The sequence below is a fragment of the Sodiomyces alcalophilus genome (genome assembly GCF_042370955.1).
Source record: "Sodiomyces alcalophilus JCM 7366 unplaced genomic scaffold ACRALscaffold_3, whole genome shotgun sequence".
NCBI classification, from domain to species: Eukaryota; Fungi; Ascomycota; class Sordariomycetes; order Glomerellales; family Plectosphaerellaceae; genus Sodiomyces; species Sodiomyces alcalophilus.
In genome coordinates this window covers 1,621,800-1,648,813 of record NW_027263534.1, presented here as the reverse complement: position 1 = coordinate 1,648,813, position 27,014 = coordinate 1,621,800, and the positions used below count along the sequence as shown (strand labels likewise).

Here is a 27,014-nt window from a genome sequence, read left to right as displayed (position 1 = left end):
GAGGTTCCAACTGTGGGGTAAGTACTTCGTATCTTAGTACTTTCCAGTTGACCATTTACGTTGTACTTCTAGTGATTAGTCATCTTCAGTTCATCTGCTCCTCCCACATCATGTGATTGACGTCCGTCTTGTCCTTGTCCTTTGCCCAACAGCATGAACAACTTCCGTTGCCCTTTGTTTGTCGAGTTTAACAAGATGATATCTTTGCGACTTTATGCAGGTCTTATCCTCCTCTCCTTCCATGGGAGCCATGCTGGGCCACATATACTGGCCATTCCTAAGCCGAGAGAATTCAACACGGTCCTCCAGGCCCCTGAAAACCAGGACCGATTGCCATAAGATGATGAAGATGCTATCGAACTGCCCCGCGGGCTCTTTAAGGCTTCCTTTATGTTGTTGCCTTTCTCTCTTGACTACACTCATAAGTCTTTCAGGCAACTCTTGAAAGGACCAGCGCCTCTGTTCGGTGCACTCTGCCATGTTCCCAGGCTGCGTTAAGCCATACTACATACCACCAATGCATAGGTTGCAGAGGTAGAATGGCCGCCTGAAGGTTCCCTGTGAATCCAGGCATAGTTTACTATGACTTTACAAGAAGAGGGCAAGATTTCTGTCATCCAGCGGATCACTACCTCACCCTCTCTTGTGACGACTCGTCAAGGCACTACCATGTGACCTAACTGCCATATCAATATACGGATCAATATACGGATCCTGCCTTCCCTGGCAGACTCTCTATATCCCCATTTGGCTTCTATGTTACAGCAATTTGTTCCCTTTTTCCCTTTTTTCCTACTTCGTGCTATATACTGCAGCTCATTCCCTACTCAAAGACAGGTCAATTTCCCTGGTCTGGAATCAAGCATCACAAAAGAACAAACATCTACTGCAGGAAAGAACCTTGCAGTCTGAGGTTTGCCGTGTGATACTAGATTCTGGTAGCAGTAGGTATTTTCTTCGGAGGTCAGAAGACCCATTCTACACAGAACACCCTCTTTCCCAACTTGTCTGTTCTTGCTAAATCCATCCTAATCTCGCCCATCCACCAGTTATCTGCGGAAGAAGAAGCCTGGGGAAGAAAAATGGCCAAGGATTCTTCGAAGAAGGAAAAGCCCACGGTCTCCAAGTCCGACACGGCTGACCCCCAAGGCAGGCACGTCGGCAGTGCCGGTAATTTTCAGGACAGCCCTGTTCCTTCCATGGAGATCAAGCGCCTGGCCAAGTCCGACCGCAAGGAGCTCGATCGTAAGACGACCGAGCTTGTCGAATCGCGGAATGCCCTGGCCTCTGAGCTGGCCAAGTGGGCTGACCGTCCTGCTTACGCTCCCACAGCCCTCATGAGCCAGTCCGCCGAGCTTCATCTCCGCGAGATGCGTCACCTGCAGAAGCTGACGAAGAAGCTGGGTGAGGCCGAATTGCTCTACCGCATTCGTCCCGGTACCAAGGAGAATAACGCCTGGGACTTCATCCGCAATCTGGCTGCCCAGTTCAGAACGCATCTGGGACCCCGTTTAGGTGATGGGCTTAGCCATGATGACGAGTCCACTTGCCCTTCTGGTGCGGATTCCGATCTCGGTAAGCAATACCATATGAAATAAGAAAGTGGAAGAAAACACGGTCTGGAGATGGCGCTGACAATTTCTCAGATGACCCGGCTATTGACGAGGTACCTTCGGCCAATGGCAAGGGAAACACTTCCGTTGGCGATGAGTATCAAGATGCGAAGCGGAAGCGAACGGAAGACTCTGGAGTTCCGTCCAAGAAGTCAAAGCTGCGGGCGGATATGTCGTCTTCGCCTCGTAATAGGGATGAGTACTCCATCGCTCACTCGCAGAGCGAGATCTCCGACCTCGAGACCACCGAGCCTTCCGTCCTCATGAGACTGGGCAGTCCTGATCTTGCAGCTAGCGCCGCCGGTAGTCCTATGGATGCAGCCTCGATTTCGCCCGAGAAGAAAAGTACGTGGGACAAACCTCAGATAAGTGTGGTGCCAAGTCTAACTCCACTGCAGATGTCGAGAGGAGTGTAACCGATTCCGAGAACGAGAAAGCCAAGGATGGCCTGCACGTGAAGCGAAAGGGGACGAAAAAGAAGAAAAAGTATGGCGAGAAAGAAGGAAAGGCCCACAAGAAGAAGTCGAAGAAAAAGAAGGCCAAGACGACTCACGACGCTGCTGGTGACGACCAGAAAGGTGACTCTGACGTCGAGATGCATAGTGTTGACGACGGTCATCGCGAAGCAGAGCTGGAAGAAGAAAAGACGGCCAAGGATCAGGGTAAGAAGAAAAGGCTGAAGGTATGGAAAGGCCCTTGATGATCTCGGTATCCTTTCAAAAACGGGCACCCAAGTCTGACATCTCCGCGAAGGATGGACCTCAAGAACCTAGGGCCGATAAGGACGACATTGTTTCCTCGACGGGCGTCCAACGCATGTCCACCACAGCTATCCCTGTTCCCGACTATAGAAGAAGCTCTCCAGCCACAGCATCCACACCCACTAAACTCCGCCCTTGCGTGAAGGATCCCAGCGCCTTTAGCGGTGGTAATCGACGGTGGGAGCCATACTTCCGTCCCCACACCCCTCTCTTCTCGAGCAAGGAGCTCGGTCAGCAGAACGCGACGACGACGACGGGGTCCCGCACTCCTTTCGATTCCAAGAGAAAGGACGAACAGCAGCTGACCAAATCGAGCGACAAGCGCTCGGTGGCCATGGCCATCGGCCCCGTCGACGAACTCCACGTGGACAACGAGGAGATGACGTCCCCCATCGAAGCGCACGTCAAGAACAGGAGGAAGGTCGGCCGCCCCAAGGGTAGCAAGTCCCGCGACAAGGACGCAGCCGCGGCAACCCCAACCGCAGCGCAGATTCCCTCTTCAGCTGGCGGCAGCGAAGATCTCGTCCGGCCCCTGACGCCTTCGAGCCGGGCCATTGACAAATTCGCCATCGACGACCGGGACGCCGAGCGCAAGCGGGCCAAGTTGCAGGATCTTCTCCGCCGCGACTACGAGGTGCTCTCGCAGGAGAGGAAGGAATGGTTCCGCGTCATGAACTTTGAGCAGCGCTGAAAGGGGCGGAAACGACGTGGAGACGAATTACCAGTCTTGTGCGAAAGGCAACACCGAATAATCGAGAAGGAAGGCTTCTGTGTTGTTTGTCCCCGTTGTTGTCGGTATGACATGAATGGTTCTTCGAGCCCGGTGTCAAAAATGAAGGCTCTGGTCACCTGTAGCTTAGTCTGTGGCTCCTGTCGCCAGGAGGGTCAAGCTGGTTAGCATAATGATAAAATAAAATGAGAATGATACGGGACAAGTGTAGGGCATGGGACCTGTAGGTTTGTGAGTTCTGCTCGGTGAGTCGCCTGGTAGCCCTCGACAGGAAAGACACGACAGGAAGATGCACTGTGGTGGGCTCTTTCAGTTCGAAACTCGGTGATCTTGATACGGGAATGTGGACAGCATTCTCATGGGAGTTCCAAAGTCCGCGGGGCGTGTTGTCCAACCGAACATTGTCCTCTACTTTGTATTGCACTGCTCGGGTTTCACTATGATGACCTCTGCCTTTTCGATTGCCACGCTTGTGCAGCATGTTCGGAGAAGGGCGGGAGGTGTCGGCGTACTCTTACATTCACAGCCCGACTGACAGGCGCAACATCACCGTACAAGTAACGTGACTTGATTTTCAGTCGTCCAGCAAAAGATGGCCGCACGATTTCTCGATCATCTGCTACGCAATCCCACACCGGATGTCGGTGGTGAGGTCAGGGAGGCGAGTACCAATGACCAGGAACCAGGCTTCAGTACCGCGGGTAAGGGAGAGCGCCCTGAGCTGAGTGACAGACACACGTGCGCAGCCTTCGAAATGCTTCCGCATCATCATGGACCCTTCACCGGTACAGAGCCCTAGAAGGTCACCTGGTATCCCTATTGCGCACCCATGCCCTCCACAACAGAACCTTGCAACCAAACCACAAGAAGGCAAAGCTCAGTGATGGGCCGCCTAACCGAGACAGGAGTGTCGCTACGAGTTCTCATTCGATCGACGATACGTACCCAAGGCCCTATGCAGAGCACCCCGTGAAACAACAAAAGTATATCGTTATTTGCTCCATAGCACAAGCTTAAGTGAGACCACAACCGCACTGTCGGATTGACGTGGCCCAAACAGCTATGTATGGATTGGCGTTGTCTTCACTGGATAACGGCTAACGTACGGAAGGAGGGCAGCTTGGCAGAGAAGGAAACTGGGCTTGTGTTGGTAGTTGTTTGCCCACGCTGTTATCATTGCCAAAAAGGGCGGGGTTCGCTGCTGGAGATCTTGACATCAGCGGAGTAATCTGAAGTGCCACCAAAGAACAGCAAATGGATGGATCGATGAATTGGCGACTTGGGGTTGGTTGGTAGGAGCTGATGGAGTTGGCATGTGTTAGTTCCCACGTAAGTCGACACGTGAGGTGAAAATGATCGCCCTTCTCAACGGTGGGACTTTGTCCTGAGGAAGTTGTGTCTTTGCGTCGACGACACATTGAGCGTGGAGAACTCGAGTGCCCTCCAGGCCAGTAAACCAAGCGACAGCAGGCTTCAACCTGGTATAGGAGGGGCGGAATGACTGGAGAAGACGAAAGCGACTACAGCGTATATGTGGCGTATAATCTTGAGTAGGAATCATATAAAAAAAGGAAAAAGGAAAAAGGAGGCCCCATGAATTGGACTGGCTGAATGCCCACTTACTTCGTCCACTACTTCGTACATGGTTCGAGGCCGTAGTTAGTACACTAGCGGGGAGAATAAATACAACGAACGACGCCTTGCCGTCGCCACCGGATCACGGTTGGACAAGAGTAAATAGTGATCACATATACCCTCACGGGCTACGTTAAGATGCAGCAGGGAGTACGCTTGCATATGCAGGAAGCCAGGGTAACTAACGTCCCTGGTTGGTCGCGGCAATGTGACAAGCCAATCGACAGAGCAGGACGGAAGAAAGAGGGTGTGAGGGCGAGGGCGTATAGACGAGGACGATGCTTGTTTAGCGTGGACGACATCGTTGACCATCGCGACGGAGGTTCGGAAGCAATTTGTTAGCCCCGTTCGACGACGTACCAAGTACTCCGTACGAAGCCATCCGTAGTAGAGGCGTTGGTCGTAACGTATTTGTAGAATTCAGGTGGTGCGTTGTGACGAATGGCTTCCCGCGAAGAATGGCTTCCCAGGAGTTTCGTACGAATATGTTGCTACTTACCTAGGCAGGTAGTTTCCGTGACTCGTGACAAGGACTGGTCAATATGGAAACTAAAAGTTCTTCCAGAAAAGGGAAAATGATCGTGATCTGCCTTCCAGGAAGAAGTCTGGACCCCATAACCCAAGTCTTGAGTACTAAGTACAAGGGAGAGACGGAGAATCATTGGGGTTTCGTAGGTGGAGGTTCTAGCACGCGCCGCCGATGTGAACTCGCCGGAAGCAAGGAAAGTGCTAAGGGAAAGGTACACCATTAGATTAGGTAAGGGTTGTCGTAACCCGGTGTGCTGGATAGACGTCTTGTTCGACATGAGGAATTTCATCGTCTTGCCCCCCATGGGAGTGTTATCCTGCTGTGTGAGCACATGGTCGAGGGTCGGATCAGTGCCGCTTGGCCGTAGGCCGCTTTAGTACTGGTAGTAAATAGATGCGTCCCTAGGCTAACAGTACATAGTTTCTGACAATGCATGATGAGATAAGAGATACGACCATGTCCTGCTGGCTGCAGCAAACCGCAAAGGTGCATGCTATCAATCGTACGAAGGAGCTGAAATCGAGGCGCAAATCCGTAGAAGCGAGGCGAGTAGGCGAGTGATGAATATCGAAAGTTTTGCATCGTTTCTCGTAAGAGTCTAGACTGGTCTAGAGGTCCGGACAATACTAAGAAAACGCATACAACACGACTTAACCAGTATCGGTGTCAGGGAGTTACAGATGGCTTTAAGGCGCAAAGGAAGTCATATCCCTGGATGTGACGAGCGGCGTTGGAGAGGGAGAGCAGATTGCCAGACTGGATACCCGCATGTCAATGTGCGAGGGAGGGCAAGGGCAGCGATCAACCTATGGACCAGAATGAGGGCGGCCAAGAGGAGGCGCAAGGTGATAAAAAATGCGCGTATGCAAAGGCTTGACGGGCTGGGAGAGGGGTCATTCGGTCTCGGTACGACTCAAAAAAAAAACCGATGCTGGTGAAACTTAGAATCCGTCTCTCTCGTACGATTGCCGTGGGCGCTCAGGTCCGTCTCCCTTGTGTACCTGTTAAGAACGCTCGAATTGAAATATACAAAAAAAAAAAAGTTTGTTGACACGTCGAAAACTTGTCAAAAAGAAAATAATGATAATAATCCAAAACTGCCTCTTTGCCGGTTGCTCCTATTCCCTCCCCGGCCCCAAAAAATGAGCTAGAACAGAGCCGAAACAACAACGAGTCGTTTGGCTGGATGGCTTAGGTATAGATACGCTATACCACATAGAGATTAGATGGGTGATGCCTGTATCGCTACAAGCCTTGTCCGAGAAGGAACACCTGATGATTGGTGATGAGCTTTCCTTGCATCACTCGGGTATACGTACCTAGTGTTCTTTCCCCGCCCACCACTGTGCTACTTTGTACAGGATAAACTGGTATACAACTCACTTCAGGTACCTATGCCCGTAATTAGTATGCATATGTACCAAATTTACAGCCATTACAAAGTAACTTAGGTGTCACGACTCACCCTACCACTGGTTGACTTGCACATCCCCTGCTGACATCTCCCGGAAGTCCAGTCCGTTGTGGCCCCTAGTCACCGTGACTGTACAAACCACCATCTGTCTGATCCCCATCCCACCCACATCACCACAAAGGACGAAGGGCGTCATTCCTCCAAAGTTCCAACTTGGGTCCCTTTTCATCTCGCCATTTCGTTTCGAAACGAATCCTCCTAGCCTCAGAGTTGCCTGGCTAGCCCTCGGCTACCCAATTGCGTATTGATTCTCGCGCTGTATTTACAACGCCGTCACAATCGACATCCTTCGAGCGATCACGGAGTTGACTTTTTCTTCTTCCTCTCTTTTCCGCTGAGTCTCGCTGGCCTTTTATTTCTTTGCCAGTACCATCACTCGCCCAATTCCCTAGGGCTTCCGGCCCCGTTGGCTGCTGGTCCTCCCCATCGCGTCCAACGGCCCAGACACGTTTCCCGAGTGAATTACCGGCCACATACTCACCTTCTCCAACCGCGTTCCCGCTTAGGCGGCCGATTGCCAGAGCCTTTACGAGTTCACGAAGCCGCCAGTAGACGCCTGGCCGAGGATAATAGAGGAATCGCTGTCCTCACGTTGCTCCGATATGTCTACGATTATAGCCAACCTGTAGTTCTGGCCGACTGCCAGGTTCCTGGCTTGAATAATCCAGCTCGCTCAGTCTGGGCACATATCGACCGTCAATCTATCTGTTTGGACGCCCTCATCATCCCGAACGCCTCTACGACACACCCTTTCTCGTCTTTCTCGTGTCAACCCTGCATTCGGTCCTACAAACCGCCATCTCCGCCCGTCATCCCTCTCGAGACGTCCGCGAACCGCCGTGCCGGTCTGCCCCAGACCAATGCTACCGACACCAACGGGGATTCTGCCCGTTCTTTTCTCGACACAATGGACCCAAATCCCAACGCCACCCTCACCCCACCGGCCGTGACGAGCCTTCGGGCACAGGGGCCCGGCCCTATGGAGCGTTCTTATACCGAGGATATACAAGAAGAGTGCGAGGAGCTTCGCCAAGCTGCCGAACAAACTCTGAATGTAATTCTCGACGTCAACCTAGACGGCACGATACGATGGGTCAGTCCTTCATGGACCGACGTGCTCGGCATCCCGGCCGACACCGTCCAAGGAACTGCCATCGCCGACCTCATTGTTAGCGAGAATAAGAATATATTCTCCGAGGTGTTGGAGACCATGAGATCCGACGATTCCCGAAGTCAACGCATCCGATTCGCTGCCAACCTGGGACCTCTGTCCAAGCTGCTATCCCTGGAACGCCTTCAGAACCCAGATGTTCAGCCTGATCAGCCGGAAACCATCCAACTCGAAGCTCAAGGCATCATGGTCTATGATGTCGTCTCGGGAGATGCAAGTCACGTAAGTATCCACCCTAACGGCCCTCACTCCATTTGTCTTGCCTCCGTACTAAAGACATTTTCGACAGACCATGTGGATGGTCCGACCCTGGATCGCTCCCCGGGAAATCAAGATCGACCTGCCCCCCGTCATCGTCGACGCCCTAGGGTCGGGCGCCGAACTCCTTGCCAGTTACCTCACCCAGCTCGCCGAGTCCGGTGTCGAGGATCCTGAGAATCACCCACCCCCGCTCCCCGTCCTGTGTCGTATCTGTGAACGTCAGATATCGCCCTGGTGGTTCGAGAAACACACCGACCTCTGCCTACAAGAACACAGAGCCGAGATGGACGTGCAGATGGCACAGGAGAATCTCACCGAGCATCGACATGCCATCGTCCGAGTTCTGGATGCCCTCGAGGCCCGTAGGAGCCGTTCCCTTACCGGGGACCAGCCCTTGCTCCCGGTTGCTGAGTACAAGGGCCTACCCATTGGCCCGCCTCCCTCCTCAGGCCAATCGTCTCCCGCGAACTCGGTGTCTCAGTCTAGGGAGCGAACCGGCGGCTTTGGCCATGTGAGGGCCCGTTCCTTCGCTGTTCGCCGACCCCAGGCTAGGATCGTGGAACTCTTAGTAGATCTGTGTGACACTGCCATAGAAATCAGCACACCAGCCATCAAGGAGTCCTCCTCGCAAAACCCCGACGAGTCTCGAGCAGAGTCACCCCAGTCCGAGTCACGTATCGCCCAGGTCATGCAATGGCAGTCACCAGGCAGCAACACGCTCGAGCAGGAACAAGGTCTCGCCCTTCTCTGTGCCGACACGGAAAAGGCCGCCAAAGCAAAAGTCGAGGCCATCTTCAGACACCGTAAAATCATTGAGTACGCCGAACGCATTCGCATCGAGTTTGCTGTCCTGGTCCAATCCTGCATCGACGAGGCCATGCACAAGGCAGCCCGTATTGCCGCCGGCCGGCTGAGCGACTCGACCGAGGACGAGGCAGATGGATTTGCAGACACTGAGGACCTCACGCCGGCCCAGGAGGGGAATTCGTTCCTAGACAACCCGACAGGGCACCAGTCTGCGCTGGCAGCCGCCCTCGAGAACGCAACCCTCGACGACAACATGGCCCGGACACGTCCGGCGTCCTTGATCGGCTCCGCCCGGTCAGACAGTCCCCGAGGATATTCGACGGCGAGATCCAATCTCGGAAGCCTTGTGAATGCCAGCTCTTCGCGCGAATCAAGGCGAGGTTCCCTTCTCTTCGAGAGCGACACGGGCGACAGCGAAGGCAGCCTGCGTTCGTCATCGTTGGCTTCACGCCAACCACGAACCGAATCTCCCATGTCTGAATTCGGAGCTCTCCGCCGCGCTGCTAGCTCTCGCCAACATCATCGCCGGAGTCTCGTCCTTCCGGGTACCGCATCTCCTCGGCGGCAGGAATCCCCGTCACGAGGGGCTACTCAGCCCTCTTCGCCTTTGCGCATTCATAGACCTCGCCATTTCGCTTATGGTCAGGACGGCGTGGTTTCTCCCGAGCCGTCGCCCATGATGCCCAGCAGCGAGTTTGGTTCGCCATCGGTGTCGGCATCACATCATCATCGCCGCCAGTCGTCGACAGCCATGTCCGAGTTCGTCATGCGACCTCCGCCGTCCCCGAGGATGGGCGCACACAACCCGCCTCCGCAACCTCGGCCGGCGCCTCCTTCGATCAAGGATTTCGAGATCATCAAGCCCATCAGTAAAGGAGCGTTCGGAAGTGTCTACCTGTCGAAGAAGAAGTCAACTGGAGAGTATTTCGCCATTAAGGTCCTGAAGAAGGCGGACATGGTGGCGAAGAATCAGGTCAGCAACGTTAAGGCCGAGCGCGCCATCATGATGTGGCAGGGTCAGAGTGACTTCGTCGCCAAACTGTACTGGACTTTCTCGAGCAAGGACTATCTCTATTTGGTCATGGAGTATCTCAACGGGGGTGACTGCGCGTCGCTGATCAAGGTGCTTGGGGGTCTCCCTGAGGACTGGGCCAAGAAATATCTCGGTGAGGTAATACTGGGTGTAGAACATCTCCACAGCCGCGACATCATTCACCGTGACCTCAAACCCGACAATCTCCTCATTGACCAGAAAGGCCATTTAAAACTGACCGACTTTGGTCTGTCGCGGATGGGTCTCGTTGGACGACAGAAGCGGGCGCTCAACAGCGAGAATGCCGAATCCACGCCTGATCTTCTCAAGCAGGGACCGTTCGCCCGCTCGGCGTCGATGGCCTCGTCTCGTTCGACGTCCCTGGATTTCCACGGCCACTCGTCATCGCCCAATCTCACTCCTCAAATGTCGCCCGAAATGGGAAGCAACCACGGGCTGCCATCGTACTTCGTCTTAGGGGGACTTTCGAACGAGGCGCGCCGTGTCTCGGGCTCCGATCGTCGTAGTGAAAGCGGTGGCAGCGACGCCCTGGCGCACATGCTACAAAACTTCTCGCTGAACGATCCCGAGCCGCCGAGACCGCAGCCACAGAGTGCCAAGTCTGTAGACGAGCAACGCAACGAGAGCAACATCCCGCCTACCGAGGGCCCAGGGCTCCAGCATCGTCAGTCAAGCGCTCAGTCGTCGAGTACTGAAATGTTTGGCAAGAACACGCCGCCACAGAACAGCATGATGCCTCCAGCCATGGCCCTATTCGATCCAGAGGACACGAACCGACGTTTTGTGGGCACGCCTGATTACCTTGCACCGGAGACGATCAAGGGCGAGAAGCAAGACGAAACAAGCGACTGGTGGTCAGTGGGCTGCATCCTGTTCGAGTTCTTGTACGGGTATCCACCTTTCCATGCCAGCGAGGCCGAGCTCGTCTTCGAGAACATTCTTGCCCGCAAGATCCAGTGGCCCGACGAGTCGGAATGCGAGCCCATCTCCGAGGAAGCCAAGGATCTTATCAACAAACTACTCTGCATGGAACCCCAGATGAGGCTGGGGGCCAACCGCGATGATCAATACGCCTCGGGCGGGGAGGAGATTCGAAATCACCCGTGGTTCGACGGCATCAATTGGGACACGCTGGTGCAGGACGAGGCGCAGTTCGTTCCACAGACGGAGGATCCCGAGAACACGGAGTATTTTGACAGTCGCGGAGCAGTGCTGCAGTCTTTCGCCGAGGAGATGGAAGACCAAACATCGCCGCCGTCTTCAGCTGCCGGCTCCGACTATCCGGACCGGCCGCACGATGCGCTTTCCCGCGTCCGGTCCCAGGTCAACTCGATAAAGCGCAACCTGATGCCGCTTCACATCCCGCCTCACGTCCGGGATCTGAAGACTAGGCGTCTAAGCGAGCCTGTGCCGGCAGATGACTTTGGCTCGTTTGCGTTCAAGAACCTTCCGGTTCTAGAAAAGGCCAATCAGGATGTCATTCAGAAGCTTCGGGCCGAGGCGCAGGCGTCCCAGAATAAGCAGTCGGCCATCAACTCCGGGGGTGGTGCGCTTACCTCTCCCGGGCCGGCACTGGAGGGGAGCCCTGTTATGTCCATGCCTATTCAGCGGACGATTTCCAATGCCAAGGCCGAGAACAGGCCGCAATCTCCTTCGGGTCTGGGCCACCACGCCAACTCGTCTCCCAACCGGGCATCCCAGCCTTCCTCGCCTTTGTTGGTCTCGTTTGTTGCCGGGCCAGGGAGTGAGGGGCGACGCAAGGCATCCAGCAATGCGTCGAGCTTATCCCAGCCGTCCAGTACGTCCCTGCAGCCGAGTGCTGCCCGTGACGTGCCCAAGGTACCCCCGAGCCTGCAAAAAGCGGCCACGTCGGTGTCGGTCTCGGTGTCGGCTTCTCCGGTCAAGGGACGCGGTCAAGGTCCGACGCCGCTGGCGTTGTCGCCTCAGAAGCTGGTGGCGACGCCACGGCAGGCGAGCACTGCGTCCACCAGCCGATCTCGCTCTCTTACTGTCGGATCGCAGTCTCAGGAAGGCAGTCCGATCACATCAGACATTCTTGCGCACCATCGAAACCGTCGTAGTCAAGTGTTTGACATGTCACCGTCATCTTCGGACAATGAGAGCGAGAAACACAACGCGTTGCTGCGGGTGCAGCGTCGGCGGCAGAGCTCCCGACGGCTGTCCCAGATTGCTCTCGACGACGGACCGATGTTCCGGCCGCTGGATGTCCTGATCTGCGAGGACCACCCGGTTTCCAGGATGGTCATGGAAAAGCTGCTGGAGAAGCTGCGCTGCCGCACGATTTCGGTACCTAATGGGTCGGAAGCTGTCCGGTACTCGCTGAGCGACATCAAGTTTGACATTATCTTTCTCGAATACCGGCTCCCTCAGATCAGTGGAGCCGATGTGGCCAGGATGATCCGCGAGACGAAGAATGCCAATTCGAATACACCCATCGTGGCCATCACGGCCTACCTCAAGGAGCTGCAAGCGCCGCACTATTTCGATTCTCTCATCGAGAAGCCAATTTCGAGTTCGAAGCTCTCGGCGGTGCTCAAGAACCTCTGTCAGTGGAAGCCGCAGTCGCCAGGATCAAGCAACCCACTCTTCCTGCCTCACCCGGTCCCGTCGGGCCTCCGGCAGGCGAGCTTGCGAACTGACTACAGCCCGCCATCAAGCTCGCCGGTGTTCCCTGGGCGAGCCAGCAGCAGTGTGGTCACGTCGAGCCGGGAAGATTCGATCAGCTCCAGCCTGTTTGGGGATTCCGAGTCGGTAACAACGGATGATGTTCCTCCCGTGGTTGCCAGCCGCAAAGGCACAGCCGAATGGGTCGAAGGGGGCCTAGGGATCCGAGCCGAAGAGGTGGTGTACAGCAGCAGCGTTGGCGAATTGCCAAAGATGGGGGCAGTGCCGGCGATAGTGCCGCCATTGGTGCCGCCCTTGGCGCCGCAGCTGTCGGCGCCGGGCCAGATGGAACATGCGACGAGACAAACGACATCACAGCGACTGGGCGAAAAAGGCAAAGCGAAAAAGGGGCCGGCGGCGAGACGAATAGTGGCAGAGAGCACCGACTCGGCGGATGACGAGGACGAAGAGCTCGGGCTTGTCCACGACCAGAACAAGCAGCACGGACAGAGCACCAGCAGCGGCAGCAGCAGCGCTGGCAGCGTCAAATCGTTTCGAGTCAAGCCGCTTTTGCCAAGTTCGAAGCTCGGGATCGAAATGATGCGAGCGGACAGCCACGACAGCGTCTTCATCTCTTCTGAGAGCACGACCGAGCCTGTGACGCAAGTAGTTACCCCGTGCCATGAGGGTGGATCGGCACCTCCATTCGGCATAACGGGGGAAGCTGGGGTGTGCACTCCGCCGGATGACAGCAAGCAGGCCTTATCCGCGGGCCAGGTGGAAGAGGCCACACCGCGGCCGCAAACGGCACGGCGGGATTCGGGCAGGGAGGAAGAACCCACTCCGCGGCCGGTGGAAAGGACCGAACCGTCGGGGCGCTAGGGGTACCGGTACCTGAGCTCATGATGGAGGCGCTTCACACACGCGTCTTCGAAGCACGACAAAATCGCAGCGGGCTGCAACGCGGTGCTTGGGGCAGCCCGAGTACATTTCTTTTGTCTCCCAATTTTTATTTCATTTTTTTCCTTTGTCATTTTGATCTTCTTTTTTTTTTCCCCTTTTCTTTTGTTTTTCTACGACTCATCAGTGCTATGTTCCCGGTTAGCGCGGCGTTTTTGGGTGAAAGGGCAGAAGTTTGGCAGACTGTGTCCTGTTCACCTTGGTCTGGACCTGGAATTACAAAAGCTACCTACCGCGGGGGGACGGGCATTACAGCGAGCGTGTTTGGGGGGATGATGGCACGAGAAGCCGTGGCACAGTAAGCACTTGCTTCGGGCTGCATTGTGGCAGGAGGATGCGGGAGTCCGGGCGGGAGGGGGAAAGATAAGAATCCATCTAACATGCGATGGTTGGATGTTAGAAGGGAAAAGGTGCATCGTTCGCTGGGGTGATGTGTGGTGTGCTCTCGCGTCGTTACTACCAGGTGGTCTCGCAATTTTCTCGAGTCCGTTGTTACTGCGTGTATATTGAGGCACTTTTCTACCGTTCCGTTTCCTTTTCCTTTTTCTTTTCTTTTCTTTTTTCCGCACTCTTTTTCCAGAAGAAGGAGAGGAAACTACTCGCATCTCTGCGCTGTACAGGACAAGAGGGGAGAGGGAGAAGGGCGGCATGGGGATTCCAAGACGGTGGACAGAAGGGGGTGGTGCATGGCATGGCATGGCATGCTAGATGACGATGATGTGATTCGGGATAACTTAAGCCAGCATTTAGACGCTGCCTTGGGGACATGACTGTACAGACTCAAGCAGACAAACGGAATTGCGATTTTCTTTCCCTGCAGTTTGCCATGGCTGTAACATGCACGGTGCATAACCATAAAGTGACGAATCAAGCAGTAGGCGGGCGTAAATCTAGAGCCTGGTGGCCAAGGCTGGGAAGGGTAGCGGTGTCGGCTCCGTTTCTGTCTGTCTTGTAACCCTGTAGCTTGTGTCGGGGACACGAACAAGGTACGCGGAATGGTGTGTACTTTCAAGGTTTAGTGACTTTGCGGAAATGTCCAACTCGGAAGAAGAAGCAGGGGAATGACAGAGAGTACATCGAAGTGGAAGTACTCTATACCTCGGAAGTGAAGAACAGAGTAGAACCACGCGAGGTGGATGTCTCTGACACTTCGGGATATTTGTTGACAGTAAATACTGACTAATGCCAGCCACTGTACGTGTACATGTACCGACACCACAAGAAAGATGACAGCGGGATCTCAGGCTTGGCAGGGTCTATAAATCTTGGCAATATCAACTGAGGGAAAAGAAAAAGAAAAGAAACACCGTAAAAAAGACATGTCTTCCAACAACGTACAAAGTACATACAAGAAGAGAGAAAACGACCGGAACACATGGATGAAACGACGGGCAATCGACCAAGCACGTTCCTAACCAGACGATCTAATTGGCCATCTGTGTTCATGTATAAGCTCGTTGGTTCGGGAATGGAAAGAGATCGCGTGCGTTCGGCGCGAGGACCGACCCTGACACGCTTTTCCACAAGGGCGACAACTAACGTCGCAACCCCGTTTTTTTTCTGACGTTGCCTGATATTGTTGCCGTCTAAACAACCGACTCGACTGTCTCCCGACTTGTTCGTGTTCCTGAGTTGGAAAAAATCACGCATCGATCATATCGCTAGGATGGAAAAGTTGACGATGCTAACGGACGCTAGGAAGGGGGTAAGGGTTTGCGGAAAAGTTCGGCATCTTTTACCTTGAGAGGATAATATCTAGTTGGGGATACATCTCGACGTTCTAATTTTTCAGTCTATACGCTCGCTCTCTTTCCCTTTTTTTTTTTTTTTTGTTTTTGTTTTTGTTTTTGTTTTCACTTTCTTGTCGTTGCTGCATCTGTCCCCCAGACCATCGGCAGAGTCCCAGGGTTCACTCGACAACGATCGCCAACCCATCAATGGCCGACCTTCCTCGTCACCTCAGCCGCCACCGTCACCACACCCCCCGCATAGGCGAGATCCCCGTTCCTCACGGGCCCGAGACGGCCAGCGAGCTCGACGACTACCCCGACCCCCAGGACACCAGCGACCATGAGCGCCGCATCTTCGCCCACATCACCCGCCCGGACGACTCGTACACCTCGAGCGGCGTCTACTGGGCCGACCTCCCCTTGCGTGAACGGTTATCCTTCGCGGCCAAGGTCGATCGCGAGGAGGCGGCTGGGGAGCTCCGCGTCATCGGCCGTATGATGAGGAAGGATCCTCTCTCTCCGCTCGCATGGTACTTCCGCAACGCTGTGCTTCCTGGGGCCGGGCTGGGGCTGGAGGGTTACGTCTTGTTCTCCATTGGTAATCTCGAGCCCCTCTTTGCCGCTGCGTGGCCGCAGTGCTGGGGCCATGATGCGACTGATTGTGCGAAGAATTGGGTGGCAGCAGTGACTTACCTGGAGATTGTGGGTATCATGATCGGTCAGGTGGGAGTTGGTGTAGGGTCCCCCTTTTTCTCTTCTTTTTCTTTTCTCCTTCCCTCCCTCCCCCTTTGCCCCTTTCCCCCTTCTTTTTCGTATTTTCATTTCCCGACGCCCCTATCCATTACAGACGAAATGTTAAGTAAAGAATACCATGTCTAGATCATCGGCGACTGGATCGGTCGTCGCTGGGGCCTCATCCAAGACGCCCTGATCATGCTCCTCGGTCTCCTCCTGCTCACCGCCTCCTGGGCCGACACCCTGCAGGGCTGGGTCATCTTTTACGCCTGGTCGCTCTTCGTCTACGGCTTCGGCGTCGGGGGCGAGTACCCCATCACGGCCACCTCCTCGATGGAGTCGGCCGGCCGCCTATCCACCCGGGACGACAGGCTTCACCGCGGCCGTCGCGTCACCTCGGCCTTTCTCATGCAGGGCTGGGGTCAGTTTGCGAACCAGGTCGTCCTCATCGCCCTTTTGGCCATCTTTAATCACGGCGGAGGCGCCCCTTACTCGGTTTCCGCCGCCCAGCTCACCTTCCGGCTGAGCTTCGCCTTCCCCGCCATCGGTACGCTCTGGCTCGTATACTACCGTACCTGGAAGATGCCTCGCGTCAATCGACAGCTCGACCTTGCCAAGCTCCGCAACGGCGTGACGGGTTACGACGTGGCTGCGCTCCGTGGCTGCGTTCAACATTTCGGTGGCCGGCTGCTTGCCACTGCGGGAACATGGTAAGCTGACAACCAAACTTGGGGGTAGACGCCAGGGTCTTGTGTCGAAAAATTGGAAGCTGGAGAAAAGACTAACATGGGTTTCTGTAAACGCGGAAACGAAAGGTTTTGCAACGATGTTTTCTTCTACGGGAATAAACTCTTCCAAGGCCACTTCATCAGGGTCATCTCGGCCAACCCAGACTCACTCATGGAGAAATGGACATGGAACCTCGTCAACGTGGCCGTCTCGCTGGCCGGCTACTACGCCGCCAGTCTCCTGATCGACAACAAACTCTACGGGCGAAAGACGATGCAGCAGGTCGGCTTCCTAGTCTGCTTCATCACCTTCGTCATCCCGGCGTTCCGGTACGACTACTACACCTCGCCCGCGGGAATCCGTTCGTTCCAGGCCATGTACTTCCTCTCGTCCTTCTTCAACCAGTTCGGCCCCAACAGCGTCACCTTCCTGGCGGCGGGGGAGGTGTTCCCCACGCCGATCCGGGCCTCGGCGCACGGCTTCTCCGCCTGCATGGGCAAGGCGGGCGCCTTGCTGGCGGCGGTCCTCTACAGCTACCTCGACGACCGGGCGAAATTCCGCTTCGTGCCCTGGTTCGGCCTCGCGGGCGTGCTGCTCACGTGGCTGTTCCTCCCTGACACGACGGGGCTGGACCTCCGCGAGCAGGAGAGGCGGTGGGACTATATCCGGCGGGGGAAGCTGGGCGAGTACTGCGGCGTGGCGGTGCACCCGGCGCACCTGAGCTTATGGGAGCGGATGCGCGGGGTCGGGAGGGCGTATGACCCGGACAAGGACCTGCGGGCACGCATCGAGGATCTGAGAGCCGAGTGGCAGGCCGAGCAGGAGGTGCGGGCGACGGAGAAGGAGTCGGATCGGGGGCGGGACATGGGCGACTGGAGCGAGGAGATTCATGGTTATTTCAGGGGGTTGTCGAAGAGGCTGGGGGAGGACGTGGATAATGATGATGGGAACCGCAGGAGTGGGAGTGCGAGCAATAGCGGTGGGGTGATGACAGGGGAAAGAAGCGGCGATGTCATGGCGGAAGAGGATCGGAGATGAGGGCTGTTGTTGACTGGTCTATATACGAGTATATATATATATATATATATATATATATATATTATATGTGTGGGAGTATAGGGGAAGGCACCCTCATGCCTCGCGCTTTTCAAGAAGGAGCTGTTATATGCTCTTTCCGTGAGCTGGTTAACCCCAGGGTGGTTGTAAGAAGTACTTGTACTTATGGTGCCTTCTATTCTACCTAAATCTCGTCCCGTATCGGTTCCTTTAAGTCCTTCCTTGATTTCCCTTTGCCCCAGATCATTCCATGCTCCATTGCTCACTAACTTCTCTTACACCATATCACAATACCCAAGCTACCCACTCTTAGGCGACTAGCATCAGTGCACACAATACCATGCAGCCAGTTAAACGTCTCGTCTTTCTCACCGCGGTCTTTGCTGTCTTGGTCGACGTAGGCACCGCCGCCGTGCCTGGCCGCGTTGGCAGCTTCATCAGGGGCTGCAACTGGGACCGGTGCAAGCTCAAGGACAACCGTATCCTGGGTACTTACTGCAACAACGAGAACTACAGGGTCTTCGACTATGACTGGACTCAGTGCGTTGAATCCCTTGCCATCCGATGGAATACCAGCCCCGGGAAGTACGAACAACATAGCTGATGGATGATCACGCGTCTCTCATCAGGATCGATCTCGGGAAATGCGTAGCGAATATCGGGGGTTCCCTCAACGTGCGCGAAGAGTACGTCTGCCCTTCCCACTGTTCCCGTATAGAAATTCCAGGTCTGGACTTCTAGTCTCTTGACCATAAAGAGTTGGATTTGTTGGACATGAACCAGCGTGGATGGCCTTGCTAACCGACTGACACGCTCTCCTTTGACGTAGTGGCGAGTACTGGAAGTCGTGCGACTCATGCTACCTCACCAACCGCCGCGAATACAGGACGCAGTACCTAGTGTGCGACTGTCTGACTTTGACCGAGACCCGGCAACAGACGTGGGTCGATGTTGGCCGAGTTCTGTACAACTATAACGGAACTCTGAGCTGCTTCGCTCACCGCGGACCCAAGTTTGACCGTCCCCCGCCAGAATGGAGCGAGATTGCGTACGAGTACGAGGTGGAAGTTGTTGAAGATGATGCCGACGACGACAGGGATGATGAGCCCGAGGACGACAATGACGATTGGTCGGATGAAGAGGAGGATGAAGAGGACGACACTGGCGACGAAAAGGATGACTGAAGGCTGAAGACGATGGAGAGGACGTGGTTTCTGGCGCGTATGTTGTATACCCTAGGCACGGCGAACGGGAGACGGAAGCATTGCTAAGTTGTCACTGTGTTGGGCTTTTCAGAACACTTAAACCAATTCTGTTAGTTCTTCTAAAAGCTTCGGTGTGCAAGTTGCCAAATTCTTCAAAACACTGTGGCCGCTTTGACTCGATGTTGCACCAGCATCAACGCAAAAGAGGAGAAGAAGCATCGGACAGTCACAGTCCAGGCTCATTCAATATCCTTCGCCGACTGGCAAGAAGCACGAGGTAATAGTCCCCTTGGTTCTTTGCTGTCATGTACTTAGTAGTCCTTCTACTTGGGACTCTATAGCTCACGACCCAATTCATCCGGATGTATCCCAAGTCGGTCGCCAGTGTATTGTGCCACGGCAGCCGGGTTCGACTCGGCCGGATTTAACCGAAAAAGGAATCTATGACGAAGCTGTGGTTTTGTTAGTAGCGTTCTGGTGTCGTTGAGCTTCGTTGATCTCTCTTAAGCCCCTGACGCTGCCTCAATCGCAATGATGCCCTGCCCTCCAATGCAGCAATGCTAAACGAGAAACGAGGCGCCGGGGCAATTGAACTGGTTGAGTCGTTGTGGCGCCTAATGTCTGAGCGCGACAGCCAGGAGGCCTCACGACACACGGGCTGTTGGAAAAAGAAAGAATCGCTGTCGGAGCTTATGGTTGGCCGTTTTCGGACAAGGTGATCGGCTCCGGGAAGATGGCAAGTGACAAGAGAAAAGCCAATTCATTCCTCCCTACATCTCAATGATTTGCAGAATGTACGAATATCTCCTTTGAAGATGGTAAAATAGTAAACATGTAGTTCATTCAGCGGTTTGGCCAAGGAATTTCCATTTAAAGTTGGCCCTTGTGATTGATTTCTCCAAAAATCCCCGGATTCTTGGATCTCGCTCAACGGCTTCGCATGCACACCAACAGCACCCTTCCGTAATCTTTGCGAGGACCTTCTCTGGTCCTTTTCTTCCTATTATTGTTGTGATTACTTCCTTTCTTTCCTGTCCCATCCTCCCAACATAGACCCTTTCTTTTTTCCCCTTTACCCTTGACTCCGCAATTGCATCTGTTCTGTTGGGATCTCGGAACGCGTCCTCTTGGCCTCCTCCACAAGAGCTTCCCGAGTCTCGGTGTCCAATCTCTCATGTTGGGCCAAGACGACCAAGATAAGCTTGGCAAACAATAAAAACCATTGTACCTCCCGCCCAGCTTCGCCCAGCTTCGCCCAGCTCCCCCGTCCTTTCAGGGTCCATCCGCGACATTGTTGTCCTGACTTTCCAGCTTCCTACTGACCAGGCCACTCTCTCTAGTCTGTGCCCATGGCTTCCCACGACGGAGCCGACATCGACGACGTCGAGAAGAACCCCTACGCGTCCGCCAGCCGCTGGCGTCACCAGGAGAGCTCGGCTTTCCATCGCCACGCTGCTCCCCAGCCTCGCGACCCTCAAGAGCGCAGCGAGACCAGCGACCTCGCCGATTTCCTCAACAGCGACCGGGTCGAGCCCGATGTACCTCCCGATGCCTCTCGTCCCGCGAACTTCAAGCCCGTCGTAATCGGCGCTGCTGAAGCGAAGGAGAATATCCAACGTCTCGATCCCGGCTCGGCGACTGAGGCTGGTGATGTTGGCCCACGAAGCGACCATGCTGCCGCCGCCGCCGCCGACGGCAGGGACATCGCCTGCGGACCCCTGCTCAACTATCGCAGGATGGACGGCCACACTTGGTACGGCAGCGCATTGATCGTCACCAAGGGAGGCGGCAAGACGCCGTCTGCTGCGCCCGTGCTTCACCTCCGTCGCGTCCGTCTCGACAATAGCAAGAACCCCGACAGCCACAATGATACCGCCGTGACCACCGGCACGACAACGAATGAGGAGGCACACACTGCGGGCGCTGATGGCGTCGTCGTAGAGGTCAAGGGAGAATGCCTCTACTCCGATCCCCGCAACACCTTCTGGGCCTTTGGTCTCTCTGTCGAGATGGAGCGGTCCGAATCCAAGTGGGAGTACTGGTTCCCGGATATGCGCTTCATCAGCCAGACCAAGCCCAGGCGCAACTCCTTCTTCGTGCCCGCCCTGGACGAGTCGATGAGGGTCATGTTCCACTCCTGCAACGGCTTCAGCGTCGGCACCGATGTAGATGCCTTTAGTGGCATGCCTTTGTGGAACGACGTCGGCAGGCGTCATGCCGAAGCTCCGCTCCATGTCATGTACGCATTGGCTTGCACCACATCCCCTCCCCCCAACCAACCCCGAGGACCTTGAGGCTGACGGAGAAAATAACCTTGTAGGATTGGCGGCGGAGACCAGATCTATAACGACGGTATCCGGGTCGACGGACCCTTGCGGCCCTGGACCGACATTTCCAACCCGAAGAAGAGGAGGCATTACCCTTTTCCAGAAAAGCTCCGTCAAGCTTGCGACGACTATTATCTCAACAATTATATCAAATGGTGCGATTCGCGCTTCGTCTCGCTGTTGCGTCCCTTTGCTGTGCGAGCCCGCGCGAAGCTAACTGGCCCAGGTACTCCACTGAACCCTTTGCTGGCCTCAACGGTCAGATTCCTCAGCTGAACATCTGGGATGATCATGATGTACGTGCAGAAAGTCGCCAGGGAACGACGTGAAAAAGTCGAGAGTCTGACTTTCTTTCCCCTAGATCATTGATGGGTTTGGCTCCTATGTCGACGACTTTATGAAGTGCGATGTCTTCCGAGGCATTGGCGGGACGGCGCACAAGTATTACATGCTTTTTCAACACCACCTCCCACCTCCCCCCTCGACCTACACCACAGGTACGTCAAGTCCAGTCCATCCGAAACCGTGACCCCGTTTCGCTGAGACCAAGTGAACCCCGCAGATCATGCTTGTGAGGGCGAAGATCCCAACCAGTTGATGGACACATACGTCGCACCCGCCAAAACAGACTCCTGCTACATCGTTGGGAGACAACATGGCGTAGGTCACATTCTTGTTTTTCCCGCGTGAAACAGCAATGGTAGCTGACGAAGACCGAAGCCTTATGTGGAAGAACATTCAGTCAACATCTTCACCAGACTTGGAGCAAGAATGGCTATGGTGGGCATTGATGCTCGAACTGAGGTAACGACCCATGTGGCCTGACCTTCCATGAAGATTGGGGCTTGGTAGAGACTGACCACACATTCTATTCAGCGAACTCGCCACCAAGTGAACTATCCTGAAACATACGATATGATCTTTGATCGTCTGAGGAAAGAGCTTCAGTCTGCAATTGATGCTGGACAGCCCATCAAACATTTGATCCTGCTCCTGGGCATTCCCATCGCCTATCCCGTGAGTGACCGATGCCCGCGCGGCTGGACCGGGAGAGTAGTGAAAACGAATTTGGCTGACCCAGACATGTAGCGCTTGACATGGCTGGAAAACATCTTCACCAGCCCCATCATGGGCCCCGTCAAACTTCTCAATCGGAGATTTGGCTTTGGTATGTCAAGTTGTTTTGCCCACCCAACCCCTCCGTTCATGTGCTGAGTAGAGTCGAATTTTAGCTGGCAGTTTCTTCAACCACTTCGACGGTAGTATCGACCTGCTGGATGATCTGGACGACCACTACACGGCCCGGATCCACAAGAAGGAGCGCAAAATGCTCATCGAGAGGCTCCAAGCCATCTCGGCCGAATTTTCCGTCCGCATCAGCATCCTGGGCGGCGACGTGCATCTCGCCGCCCTGGGCCGTTTCTACTCGAACCCCAACCTCAAGATCCCCACCGAGGAAGACCATCGATACATGGTCAACGTAATCTCCTCCGCCATCACCAACAAGCCGCCGCCCGCCGCGGTCGCCAATCTGCTGGCCCGGAGGAACAAGATCCACCATCTCGACGTCGACACAGACGAAACCTTGCTCTCGCTCTTCAACAAGGATCCCGGCGACTCGAGCAAGACGGCGGGGTTCAACAAGGTCACGATGCCGAGCCGGAACTTTGCCATTCTGACCGAGAACTCGCCCAACAACCCGCCACACGGCAATGGGGAGGCCGCAGCCGCCGACGGCAGCAACGTGCAGTCGTTCGCCGGTAAGGGCGGCCACGACTTCTTGCACAGGGGAGAAGTGGACGCCGGCACCACCCACAAGGCGGCGTCGGCGGCGCACGGACGGGGCAACGACGGCAGTCTGGACGTGTGCATCCGGGTCGAGATTGACCAAGGCGACAGGGAGGGCAGGACGGATGGCTACGGCCTAAGCGTGCCCGTTCTCCACTACACCAAGCCCACGGCTCCGGTCGTCGACCGCCCCTCTGGAACTCCCGTGGCGTCCTAATCCGTATTGGATGACAGACCCAACAAAAGCTCTGTACTTATGTACTATATTATGCACGCTCGGACGGTTTTGCCTTGCCATGTAAACAAAGTGCATGGAGCGATGTCGGATGGGTTATGCTGCATTTTGTCTTAGCCGTGACAATGGCGGTGGACGGGGAACCCGGGTTGATGAAAGGGTGTAATCGACGCATCACAGCAGATGCATGCAAACTTAGCGAAGATCATCGCTTAGATACGACCAACTGCCCAGGTACTGGAGGCAGGTGTTTCTATGATTCGTTCGAATGTATTTATTACTACCTACATATTCTCCTTTTTAGTGCTTCGTGGAATGCGTGTGCCGTGACATACGGTCTCGGGTTCTGCAGTCGGAATATCCTGCCTCTACTTATCAGGGAACCCGAAGCCTGTCGCGAGTAGGTAGGTAGATACTGACTCGAGCCTCGGGCAGCGACACACAACCAAGGGGATGGATGTACTACACTTTGGCGAGGCTGGGGAGACGCCGACTTCGGCATACCAGGCATCAGGGACACCGCTAAGTGTCTCGGATCGGCCCAGGGTTAGCATCAGTCTGGCGTAACATCACTGGCTCCAATGTTGTGATACGAGAAGCGACATGCTCCCTTGCTCTTATCTCACGTTATCTACACCGAGCATCGTCATCGTTCACGTGAGTCGCTGTCACTGGAAACGCAAATTATGATTGGTTCCCGCTCTGCATTGGCCCAGAAATTGCCCCGCATTCCCGCCGCCGTGGAATTGAGCCGCGACAACCCGCCCGACCTCGCAGGTCATATCAAGGGGGAGGAGCGGTGATGACGCTGATCGTGCTACTACTCATTGTTCAGAATCCGTGTCGTACCACCTATTATTTAGCTACTTATCTACCTAATTGTCTGTACCACCATTCACCCATCGCCAACTCAAATCAGGGGCCTAGTTCCTTTTAATACCCCCCCAGCCGCTGTCGTTAGACTGTTGTCAAACCTAGTTCTCAGCTCACACTCTTTCCTGTGATACCCGATCCTCTGCTCCTCTGCTTATTAACTCCATTGTCCGTCTGCTGCTTCTCTGCCCACCATGAAGTCATCTCGTGCGGCCAGTTCTCTCAATTCGCAGCTTCGGGCTTCTGCGCGAGTTGCGAACCCAACTATTACCGGTGTTGCTGCGGTACGAAGCTCGACAAGACGATTACTTGTTCCGGCATCTTTAACGACTACCAGGATGGCGACTTTTGCCTCGTTCAAGGTTCCCAGGATTCTCAACGAACCTAATGTAGGTTGACGACGTCTACCCCGCTGTCCTTCTTCAGTGTCAAGAAGGAACACACGACGCCGAGCTTTACTGACTCGCGGGTTAGCATCATTATGCGAAAGGATCTGCACAAAGGGAAGGTCTAACGGCTGCCATCGAGAGCTTCCAGAGCAGAATTCCTCTCGAAGTACCGATTGTTGTCGGCGGCAGGGAGGTATGTGCTGCTCCCCGTCTCCCAACCGCTGCTCTTCCAGGGCCGTCGCTGTTCTCGTCGGTGGCATATCACTGACAAGTTTACTCCATTCAGATCAAGACATCGTCGACTGGTACGCAAGTCGACCCCGCCAACCATGCCTCGACCGTGGCAACCTACTCCAAAGCTTCCCCCGCCGACGTATCGAAGGCCATTGACGCCGCCCTGGCAGCCAAGCCCGAGTGGGAATCGCTCCCATTCGCCGACCGCGCAGCCGTGTTCCTGAAAGCGGCTGAACTAGTCTCCACAAAATATCGGTACGAGATCATGGCGGCCACCATGGTCGGCCAGGGAAAGAACGCATGGCAGGCCGAGATTGATGCGGCTGCCGAGCTGGCCGACTTTCTGCGGTTCAACGTCCAATATGCCGAAGAGCTTTACGCCCAACAGCCGGCACACAACGCCCAGGGCGTGTGGAACCGGGTTGAGTACCGCGCCCTCGAGGGCTTCGTATACGCTGTCAGCCCTTTCAACTTCACCGCCATTGCCGGCAATCTCGCCGGCGCACCGGCCCTGCTGGGCAATGTAGTCGTGTGGAAGCCGAGCGACTACGCCATCGCCTCCAACTGGCTCCTATATAACATTCTTCTGGAGGCGGGCCTCCCTCGCAACGTCATCCAGTTCGTACCAGGCGACCCCGAGGAGGTCACCAAGGTGGTGCTCGACCACAAGGAGTTTGCGGCGTTGCATTACACAGGCAGCACGGCCGTGTTCCGGAAGCTGTACGGATCCATCGGTGCTGGCGTAGCTGAAGGTCGGTACAGGTCGTACCCGCGCATCGTGGGCGAGACGGGTGGAAAGAACTACCACGTGATCCACTCGTCGGCGGATATCGACAACGCAGCCATACAGACGGTACGCGGCGCCTTTGAGTTCCAGGGCCAGAAATGCAGCGCAACGTCGCGGGCCTACGTGCCCAAGTCGGTATGGCCGCAGTTCAAGGACAAGCTCGTCGCCGAGACCGAGGCGCTCCGGCAGGGTAACCCAGCCGACCACACCAACTTTGTAGGTCCTGTGATCCACGACGCATCGTTCAAGAAGCTCTCTGGCGTCATCGACGAGGCCAAGAACGACCCGGAGCTGGAGCTCTTGGCGGGTGGCACGTACGACGCCTCCAAGGGTTACTTTATTCGCCCGACCATCTACCAGACGAGCAACAAGAACCACAAGCTCTTAAGCACGGAGCTCTTTGGGCCCGTCCTGACGGTCTACGTGTACGACGACACGGCGGATCCCGTGGGGGCGTTTGCGGAGGCGTGCGAGCTGGCGGATTCGACGGGGGATTACGGGCTGACGGGGTCGGTGTTCGCTTCGGACCGGGCGGCGGTACGGTTTGCGGAGGACAAGATGCGGAACTCGGCGGGTAACTTCTACATCAACTGCAAGAGCACGGGGGCCGTTGTTGGGCAACAGCCGTTTGGCGGCGGCCGGGCGAGCGGGACCAACGACAAGGCGGGTAGCGCGAACTTGATGTCTCGGTTCGTCAACCTGCGGAGCATCAAGGAGGAATTCATCGCCACGTCCAAGGTGGAGTACCCAAGCAACGAGGCGTAGGGGGATTGTCTCTCTCAAGTTGTCGCCTTTCTCCTTTTCTCCTTTTTGCTTCTTTTGCCTGGTTTTCTCAATCTGCGTGGACACGGAAAGACGTTATGCTATGCACGAGGCTATCATTTTGACAGTGCGATGAGAGACGACAGCAATTTGTTAGTGTCTGGGTATATACTGGTACAACGTAATTATTAGCGTGCGAATGGCGCCAGAAATCAAAATGTCCATTTTCCGCACGAAAGAAGCCACGTGCCATATCTCTCGATTGGAAAGTCACCGGCTGGAGAACCCGACGTGTAGTCGGGACCCTGTGGGTCGGGGCATGGCACAGGCAGGGGTCTTGGCGTCTCGCTTAGTAGAGAAGCGGCACGGACCAACAACAGATTACTTAGTAGACCTGGTAGCTTTAAAGGTTGAGCTGAGCCTTGTGGGGAACTCATCCAACCATGGACACGATGATTTTGACGACTTTTACGGATGCACCTCAGTCGAATGACGAGTCGACTGTTCAAATATCAAACAACAAACAAATGTGGCATCTTTTCAG

General features: G+C 55.2%; 8 protein-coding genes across 8 annotated transcripts; 7 read left to right on the top strand and 1 right to left on the bottom strand.

The window, feature by feature from the left end:
* Window positions 1-756: 756 nt before the first annotated feature.
* On the top strand, window positions 757-3,065 carry ACRALDRAFT_1092962 (uncharacterized protein; the record flags this gene model as incomplete). Its single annotated transcript, XM_071019639.1, has 6 exons — window positions 757-771; window positions 816-920; window positions 987-1,557; window positions 1,626-1,982; window positions 2,012-2,295; window positions 2,349-3,065. 6 exons carry the CDS (start codon window positions 757-759, stop codon window positions 3,063-3,065), a joined length of 2,049 nt encoding a protein of 682 aa, XP_070875909.1.
* A 4,584-nt stretch (window positions 3,066-7,649) lies between these two features.
* On the top strand, window positions 7,650-13,542 carry ACRALDRAFT_2101992 (uncharacterized protein; the record flags this gene model as incomplete). The annotated part of the gene is made up of 2 exons (XM_071023084.1): window positions 7,650-8,135; window positions 8,203-13,542. The coding sequence occupies 2 exons, from the start codon at window positions 7,650-7,652 to the stop codon at window positions 13,540-13,542; spliced, it is 5,826 nt and encodes a 1,941-aa protein (XP_070875908.1).
* A 219-nt stretch (window positions 13,543-13,761) lies between these two features.
* On the bottom strand, window positions 13,762-14,941 carry ACRALDRAFT_208794 (uncharacterized protein; the record flags this gene model as incomplete). Its single annotated transcript, XM_071022502.1, has 9 exons — window positions 13,762-13,824; window positions 13,874-14,042; window positions 14,081-14,099; window positions 14,190-14,377; window positions 14,411-14,450; window positions 14,485-14,583; window positions 14,644-14,768; window positions 14,801-14,884; window positions 14,928-14,941. The coding sequence occupies 9 exons, from the start codon at window positions 14,939-14,941 to the stop codon at window positions 13,762-13,764; spliced, it is 801 nt and encodes a 266-aa protein (XP_070875907.1).
* A 616-nt stretch (window positions 14,942-15,557) lies between these two features.
* Window positions 15,558-17,852, top strand: ACRALDRAFT_2102073 (uncharacterized protein; the record flags this gene model as incomplete). Its single annotated transcript, XM_071023086.1, has 3 exons — window positions 15,558-16,085; window positions 16,230-16,795; window positions 16,901-17,852. The coding sequence occupies 3 exons, from the start codon at window positions 15,558-15,560 to the stop codon at window positions 17,850-17,852; spliced, it is 2,046 nt and encodes a 681-aa protein (XP_070875906.1).
* Window positions 17,853-17,947: 95 nt separating this feature from the next.
* ACRALDRAFT_208792 (uncharacterized protein) lies at window positions 17,948-18,183 on the top strand (the record flags this gene model as incomplete). Its single annotated transcript, XM_071022501.1, has 2 exons — window positions 17,948-18,038; window positions 18,113-18,183. The coding sequence occupies 2 exons, from the start codon at window positions 17,948-17,950 to the stop codon at window positions 18,181-18,183; spliced, it is 162 nt and encodes a 53-aa protein (XP_070875905.1).
* Window positions 18,184-18,210: 27 nt separating this feature from the next.
* On the top strand, window positions 18,211-19,054 carry ACRALDRAFT_2047454 (uncharacterized protein; the record flags this gene model as incomplete). The annotated part of the gene is made up of 4 exons (XM_071021533.1): window positions 18,211-18,455; window positions 18,500-18,560; window positions 18,612-18,637; window positions 18,700-19,054. The coding sequence occupies 4 exons, from the start codon at window positions 18,211-18,213 to the stop codon at window positions 19,052-19,054; spliced, it is 687 nt and encodes a 228-aa protein (XP_070875904.1).
* A 986-nt stretch (window positions 19,055-20,040) lies between these two features.
* ACRALDRAFT_2121341 (uncharacterized protein) lies at window positions 20,041-24,012 on the top strand. The gene is made up of 10 exons (XM_071023831.1): window positions 20,041-20,299; window positions 20,416-21,314; window positions 21,396-21,557; window positions 21,629-21,698; window positions 21,764-21,899; window positions 21,965-22,062; window positions 22,123-22,206; window positions 22,279-22,419; window positions 22,492-22,570; window positions 22,635-24,012. Exons 2-10 carry the CDS (start codon window positions 20,425-20,427, stop codon window positions 23,405-23,407), a joined length of 2,433 nt encoding a protein of 810 aa, XP_070875903.1. The 5' UTR covers window positions 20,041-20,299; window positions 20,416-20,424; the 3' UTR covers window positions 23,408-24,012.
* Window positions 24,013-24,246: 234 nt separating this feature from the next.
* On the top strand, window positions 24,247-27,009 carry ACRALDRAFT_1062557 (uncharacterized protein). Its single transcript, XM_071016626.1, has 3 exons — window positions 24,247-24,687; window positions 24,773-24,880; window positions 24,974-27,009. Exons 1-3 carry the CDS (start codon window positions 24,637-24,639, stop codon window positions 26,471-26,473), a joined length of 1,659 nt encoding a protein of 552 aa, XP_070875902.1. The 5' UTR covers window positions 24,247-24,636; the 3' UTR covers window positions 26,474-27,009.
* The last annotated feature ends 5 nt before the right edge of the window (window positions 27,010-27,014 follow it).